General features: G+C 38.6%; 1 protein-coding gene across 1 annotated transcript; it reads right to left on the bottom strand.

The window, feature by feature from the left end:
• Positions 1 to 6,919: 6,919 nt before the first annotated feature.
• Positions 6,920 to 7,849, bottom strand: LOC136167567 (olfactory receptor 8S1-like). Its single transcript, XM_065935085.1, has one exon. The coding sequence runs from the start codon at positions 7,847 to 7,849 to the stop codon at positions 6,920 to 6,922; it is 930 nt and encodes a 309-aa protein (XP_065791157.1).
• Positions 7,850 to 8,356: the final 507 nt, after the last annotated feature.

Here is an 8,356-nt window from a genome sequence, read left to right as displayed (position 1 = left end):
CATGGCTGTGGCCTGAAGGACTATATTTCTATGCTGGTTTCACTTTTTCCCTAGTGTGTGTGCATTAGACATGTTTGGGGCCACAGTGCCTGGTACCATACTGTTGAGCTGGTTTTCCTCCTACAGGCTTTGGTGGTCTCCACCCTAGAGGTAGTTTTATTCCTCCCAAATGTGGGCAGGGACACATACATTGGAAATGGTTGCTTCTGCCCTGGTCAGAGGCAGGTATGGAGTTCAAGTCAGCTCTGTTCCCTCGTATGGGCACACTCTCATTAACAATAGTAGACTTTGCCTTAGTTTAAAAGTAAAGGGATGGGAAAGGACATATCTTTATATACAATTGTAAGAAAGCATAAGGGGTTATAGAAATCTAGAGCAAAGCAGACTTCAGAACAAGCCATAATACAGAAAAATAGGCTTCAGAACAAGCCATACTACTAGGGATAAATAAGGACACTTCATAATAATAACAAAATCAGTTTTCTAAGAAGACACAACAGAGATTTACAATAATGAAAGAAAAACTGATAGAATTGAAAGGAGAAATGGAAAAATTCACAATGATACTTGGTTATTTTAACTCTCCTTTTTCAGTAATTGATAGAAAAAGTAGGCAGAAAATCAGTAAGGATATAGAAGATTTGAATAACACTATCAATAAACTTTAATAGACATTTAGACTCCACTCAGCAACAACATAATACATATGAAGCCATCTTAAGCTAAAAGTATGCTGACCCATTAAGCAAACTGATCACTATATATATATGGTCTATGCTCAGTCATGTCTGACTTCTTGCGACCCTTTGGACTGTAGCCCACTAGATTCCTCTGTCCATGGGATTTTTCAGGCAAGAATACTGGAGTGGGTTGCCATTTCCTCCTCCAGGGGATCTTCTTGACCCAGGAATCAAACCCATGTCTCCTGCATCTCCTACATTGCAGGCAGAATCTTTACCAGCTAAGCCATTGAGAAAACCCCTAAATTGATCACAATGGAACTAAATGATAAATCAATAATTGAAAGTATCTGTAAAATCCCCAAATAGTTACATATCAAACAATACACTTTCAAATAACCCAGGGGTCAACCAAGAAATCAAAAGGGAATAGTGAGTTATTTTTTGACTGAATAAAAATGAAATATCAACATTTATGGGATACAGATAAATTAACACTTATAGGAAAATTTAATGTTTATATTAGAAAAAAATAAAGATCTCAAGAAGTGAGAACAAATCAACTTAGACTGGAAATTAATATAAAAAAGCAATAATGAAAAGTTGAAATTAACAAAATAAGAAACAAAAAACAATATAGAAAATTTTAAAAATATTTTTTAATCAATAAAGCCAATAAATCTTCATGAGATTAAGAAAAAAAGTGAAAAAGCAAGTTATCAGTTCAGTTGCTCAATCATGTCTGACTCTTTGTGACTCTATGGACTGCAGCATGCCCGGCTTCTCTGTCCATCACCAACTCCCTAAGCTTGCTTAAACTCACGTCCATCGAGTTGGTGATGCCATCCAACCATCTAATCCTCTGTCATCCTCTTCTCCTCCTGCCTTCAGTCTTTCATTAGCATCAGGGTCTTTTTCAATGAACAAGTTATCAGGATCATGAGTGAGAGAGTGTATCGCTACAGATCCTTCATAGACTTAAAAGCCAATATGAGGGTGTTATGAATGATTTTATGCCAATGCATTTGACAATTTAAATGGAGAAATTCTTTGAAAGACACAGATTAACAAATTACAAGAATATGTAGAAAACCACAGTAGCACTATCAACTATTGAATTTGTAACCAATTTAATCAGAAGGAAACTCAAGGTCCAGATGGTTTTACTGGTGAATCTGATCAAACTTAATCAAAAGGATAGTAATTCTACTGTCAGGAAGTATTTAACAGGAGGCTTCCTGTGTGCTGTTTTGGATCTGTCATGAATCCTCTGTTCCTTATTAATTCCTGAATATTCAGGAATTAAGAGGAGTGGTAAACCACTCCCTGGGGTGAGGAATTGCATGCATTTCCTTCCTTAGTTTCTCCATAGGGAGAAAAGTAACTATTTATGACCCTCTTCCTTTTTATGGACCAAGTGATTATTTACAACCCTGTCTCTTTGATATGGACTGTCTGGATTTTTTATCTTTATCTTTGCTGAAAAAAGCTACCTTGTAAGACAATATATATTCCCACACTATGTTGAATAAAACACCCACCAGAGACTTGGGTCCCTGTGTCCTTCTTTCTATTTCTCTCTCTCTCTCTCTCTCTCTCTATTTCTGGCTGATTCCCTGGAGCACGAAGGCTGGCTGCATAACCCAGGGAATATTAGCCTCTTTCCTTCTTTCACTTTCTTATCGTTGACTCTGGACCACCAGGTTCCAGTCCATTAAAGGACCCCCAACATTCTACAAACTTTTTTTAAAAGAAATTTTTATTCAGATCTTGTTTTATGACTAAATATAGTTTTAGTCACATAAATTCTGTATTTTTTGGTTAAATTTATTACTAGTTATTTTATGATTTTGTTGATAATGTGAATGGATTTTTTTTCCACTTTCAGTTCAAATTGGTTTTTGATAGGATAGTAATAAACTTTGTGTGTGTTTATTTTTTGTGTTGTCAACTTAATCTTATTAATTCTCATTCTTCCCTTCATCTCAGCCTACTGAGTCTAAGAATTAATAATATCATCTGCATACAAAATAAGTAATTTGGTATTTTATAATTATTTTAAGTATTTCCTCTTCATGTCTTATTATCATAGTTATAAATTTCAAAACAATGTAAGGAAACAGTGGAGAAAACAGGCATGTCTGCTCGGTTTCTGGTTTTAATAGAAATCACTTCATTTTTCACTATTTATAGTTTATCCAAGAAATTAAAATTACCATGTTTACTAAAAACTCCATGTAACGTTTGTGTATAACTTAACAATTACTTAATAAAGCAAAGATCTATGTGATCACTATATAAGAAAAAAATTTAAAGGTTAAGAAATAGTAAAAAAAAAAAAAAAAAAAAAAGAAATAGTACATTACCAGCACTGGGAATATACATCACTCTGCTACAGGAGCCCTGTCCCTTCTCAGTACTAACACAGGTTGCCCTAACATTCTTACTGATTTCCTTACTTTCTTTGTAGTTTTACCATTTATACATGCATCCCTAAATAATATCTGTTTGCCTTTATTTGAACTTTATATGAATGAAATAGTTTCATGTAACATTTTGTACAATATTATATCTAAGGTTGATCCATGCTACTTGGGGTGGAAATGTTTATTCATTTTCTTTGGTTGTATTCACTTCATACATACATACGTATGCATGTCTGCTCAGTCATGTCTGACTTTTGCGGCTTCATGGACTGAAACCCTCCAGGCTTCTCTGTCCATGGAATTTTCCAGGAAAGAATACTGGAATGGGTTGCCATTTCCTGTTTCCATTGGGAAGATTAGGGGATCTTAATATAATTAATAATCTTAATATAATTATTAATGATATTAATAATCTTAATGTGATTATAATTAATTATAATATAATCTTAATGTAATTACATTTATCAACATTTTTTGGCAGTTCAGTTCAGTTCAGTTCAGTTGCTCAGTCGTGTCCAACTCTTTGTGATCTCATGGACTGCAGCATGCCAGTCCTCCTTGTCCATTGCCAATTCCCAGAGTTTACTCAAACTCATGTCCATTGAGTTGGTGATGCCATCCAACCATCTCATCCTCTGTTGTCCCCTTCTCCTCCTGCCTTCAGTCTTTCCCAGCATCAAGGTCTTTTCAAATAAGTCAGTTCTTTGCATCAGGTGACCAAAGTATTGGCATTTCAGCTTCAGCATCAGTCCTTCCAATGAATATTCAGGACTGGTTTCCTTTAGGATGAACTGCTTGGATCTCCTTGCTGTCCAAGGGACTCTCAAGAGTCTTCTCCAACACCACAGTTCAAAAGCACCAATTCTTCGACGCTCAGCTTTCTTTATAGTCCAACTCTCATATCCATACATGACTGCTGGAAAAACCATAGCTTTGACTAGATGGACCCTTGTTGGCAAAATAATGTCTCTGCTTTTTAGTATGCTGTCTAGGTTGGTCATAACTTTTCTTCCAAGGAGCAAGCATCTTTTAATTTCATGGCTGCAATTACCATCTGCAGTGATTTTGGAACCCCCCAAAATAAAGTCTGTCACTGTTTCCACTGTTTCTCCATCTATTTGCCATTAAGTGAGGGGCCGGATGCCATGATCTTAGTTTTCTGAATGTTGTTTTAAGCCAACCTTTTCACTCTCCTCTTTCACTGTCATCAAGAGGCTCTTTAGTTCTTCTTCGCTTTCTGCCATAAGGGTGGTATCATCTGCATATCTGAGGTTATAGTACTTTTCATATCTGGTTTTTAAAAATCCTCCTCTGCCATGAATATATTGTCCTATATTATGTTATAAAAGATTTTTAGTTTTGCCTTTCACAGTCCCACTTCGACTGGGACTGTTTTTCGCTTATGCTGGGTGAGGATAAAATTTTATTAATTTTTTACATGAAGAGCTAATCATCCCAGCAATATTGATTGAAAAGTACACCCTCAATGAATTGATCTACCTTGCCATCTCAGTGTTTACTTCTGAGTTTGGGGTCCATTTCTGAATTCTCTTTTCCATTAGCATATTTGTTTATTTGTCAATAATATAAAGTTTTAATTACATAGTTTTATAATAAATCTTGATGTCTTATTCTTCTTAATTTGGCCTTTGTTGAGTTGTTTACTTTTGCATAAATTTTGGAATCAACTTTTCAAATTAATAAAAAATTGTTCTGGAATTTTAATTGAAATTATACTAAAAATATGGGCTTCTCTGGTGGCTCAGTGGTAAAGAATCTGCCTGCCAACGCAGGAGATGTGGATTTGATTCCTGGGTCAGGAAGATCCCCTGGAGAAGGAAATGGCAATCCCACTCCAGTATTCTTGCCTGAAAAATCCTGTGGACAGAGGAGCATGGCAGGCTACAGTCCATGGGGTCACGAAAGAGTTGAACATGACGTAGCAACTAAAACAACAACAGACTAAATATATAAATGATTTGGGAACAACTAACATTTTTAAAATCGTCTACCATTTATAAGCATGATATATTACTTTCTATTTAGGTCTTCATTAATGTTTCTCAATAGGCTGCTATTATGTATTTGTTTATTAATTATATAGATGCAAAGGGGTACCTTATTGGCCTTTTAATTTTATTTCTATAATTATTCATGCATACCCCCTACTCCATATACTGTTATACAATATGTACCTGGATCAAATGCACATGCTGTATTTTTTAAGCATAAGATCTTAGGCAAGAGAGCTTAGGAAAAATAAGATAGGCATGATACATGGATTTCTAATATGAGAATAATTTAATTTTTTTCACGTTTACCTGCATATTGGTCACAATTTTCCTAAAAAAACAGAACTGATAGACTATATACATAAACATATAGATATGTAGAAGAGATTTATTGTGAGACATTGGCTCACACAATTATGGAAGCTGAGATTTGCCATCTGCAAGACAGAGGCCAAGGAAAGACAGTGTTGTAATTCTAATCTAAACTGAAGGTTTAAGAACCAGGGGAGCTAGTGAGAGAAGTCCCACCTTTAGTCTGAAGGTCCAAGAACTGGAAGCATCAATATTTAGATATTGGGCAGAGGAAGCACACTCACCCTGTTTTGTTCCATTTTAGCCCTTAGCAGTTGGATGATACACAGGCAGTCTTCTTTGCTGAAGTGAAGTGAAGTCATTCAGTCGTGTCCGACTCTTTGCGACCCTGTGGATTGTAGCCTACCAGGCTCCTCCATCCATGAGATTCTCTAGGCAAAACTACTCGAGTGGGTTGCCATTTCCTTCTCCAGGGGGTCTTCCTGAACCAGGGATTGAACCCGGGTCTCCCACATTGCAGGCAGATGCTTTAACCCCTGAGCCACCGGGGAAGCCCCTGGAAACACCGTCATAGACACACCCAGAAATAATGTTTTGCCAGCTATCTGGGCATCCCTTAATCCAGTCAAGATGACATGTAAAATTAACCAGCACATCAGTCTTTTCAGGTTCACTGGCCTTTTGATGCCAGAGAATACCACCAGGTCTTATGAATGGATGGCTCTGACTGTTTTCATTCTGGAGTATTAGTTATACCTGATTTCTTCTTTGTTGTAGGCTCCTTTCTTTATTGTGTGACTTTGTGAAAATGCCAAGAAAAAGTTGACATTTTGGCCAGAGACCCCGTTCTGCTTCGTTATACTTTATGTATGTCAGCAAGCCCTGCTATTTCCTCACACAGAACCAAGGTCTCTCTCTGTGAACATGTGTGTGAGGTGAAAGTTGCTCAGTTGTGTCTGACTCTTTGTGACCCCATGGACTATACAGTTCATGGAATTCTCCAGGCCAGAATACTTGAGTGGGTAGCCTTTCCCTTCTCCAGGGGATCTTCCCAGCCCAGGGATCAAACACAGGTCTCCCTCATTGCAGGCAGATTCTTTACCATCTGAGCCACAAGGGAAGCCCAAGAAGCCTATCCCTTCTCCAGCAGATCTTCCCGACCCAGGAATTGAACGAGGGTCTCTTGCATTGCAGATGGATTCTTTACCAATGAGCTATGAGGGAAGCCCCTCATATGAGGGAAGCTATGAGAGAGTTATGAAGGTCTCTCTCTGATTATTTTGCAAAGGGCTCCTGGATAGTAACATGTACATCAAGCTCTTTTTCCCCCAGCCCCCTCCTCTCTTTTTTTTTGGCAGCTTATTTACTTCAAAATCCAAACAAATAGTTAAATATAACTGAAATTCAATTTCCCCTCAAATGCTCTGTGCCTGTAAACATCTTTCTCCTTTAGAGATACATTTTCTCTTTCCTGATCAGAAGCTTTCTCTTACCTGCTGGCACACTTCTGTTGCCTCAGCATTCGCAGTAGAGCTGTTTTTACCTCCTGGTTCTTGAGGCTGTAGATAAGGGGGTTCAGCAAGGATGTGATCACACTGTACTGAATGGAGACCACTCGCTCCAACGCTGAGCCTGAGTCGGGGCTGATGTACCTGAACAGAGCCGTCCCATAGAACAGGAGCACCACAGTGAGGTGGGAGGAGCAGGTGGAGAAGGCCTTGCCTTGGCCCTCAGGGGAGCGGATACTCAGTATGGCAGAAATGATTCTTGAGTAAGAAAAGAGGATCGGGGGAAGTGTCAGCAGCCCTAAAGATGTACAAGACACAGCTAGAAGAATCTCGTTGACAGTGGGGTCAGTACAAGACAGAGGGAAGAGTGGAGGTAGCTCACAACTGAAGTGGGGGATGATGTTGGAACCACAGAAATGCAACTTGTGAACCAAGAGACTATTCATCAAGGAAATAGAAAATCCCACTGCCCAAGCTATGCTCACAATCCCAGTGCAGAGAGGTCTGTTTATGACCACAGTGTAGACCAGAGGGTGGCAGACGGCAGCATAGCGGTCGTAGGCCATGGCAGAGAGAAGACAGGCTTCTGTCCCCCCTGAGAGAGTGAAAAAGAAACTCTGGGTGATGCAGCCCCACACTGAGATGCTTTTCTTCTGAGATAAGAAGTTCTGTAGCATTTTGGGCACAGTGACTGAGGAGAAACTGAGATCCAGGAAAGACAGGTGTCCGAGGAAGAAGTACATGGGTGTGTGGAGCCGAGAATCAGCCTTGATGATCAGGATCATCGCCGTGTTCCCCACTAATGTCAGCAGGTAAATCCCCAGGAACAGCACAAAGAGCACGATCTGGATCTGGGGGTCACTGGACAATCCCAGAAGGACAAACTCAGTAATAATACTGACATTTTTCATGGTTGCTTAGAGATTCTGTCCCTCACAAGAAATGAATGGTTCTACACTTGTGAGACATTAATCTGAGTCATTTTCCATGAACAAGAGTCTTTTGCTCAAAGAGAGTACACCTCCTTCTGTGCTGTGTGCTAAGCCACTTTAGTCATATACCTTCTTACCTATAGACCAAAATGGAAAACTCAGGATAAGAGAGTGTCTCCTCAGATACTATCTTCTCACTTGACCTTCTTTTCTAATTGCTAGCATTATCTTGTCATGATCTTTATCCTTCACCCTACTTTGTCACTTAGTAATAATAATAATAGCAATAATAACTCATGTGCATTTAATAATAACAATGTATCATACATAGGAAAATCAGGTTCTGGATTCAAAACAAGGGGCGGAACCCAGAAAACCCTCCCTGGTTAAGGGCTGAGAGGCCCATGGGAAAGTGATTCCTTCTTAGACAAGTGAGATCATAGACTCACAGTATGCTAGGATGTTGTCAATAATGGCTTTTAACTC

Source organism: Muntiacus reevesi, chromosome 4 (assembly GCF_963930625.1).
Source record: "Muntiacus reevesi chromosome 4, mMunRee1.1, whole genome shotgun sequence".
NCBI lineage: Eukaryota > Metazoa > Chordata > Mammalia > Artiodactyla > Cervidae > Muntiacus > Muntiacus reevesi.
The sequence above is the reverse complement of the archived record's forward strand: the minus strand, read 5'-3'. Positions and strand labels throughout refer to the sequence as shown.

Coding starts and splice junctions, on each gene's coding strand:
- LOC136167567 (XM_065935085.1), bottom strand. CDS start 7,849: ATGAAAAATGTCAGTATTATTACTGAGTTTGTCCTTCTGGGATTGTCC.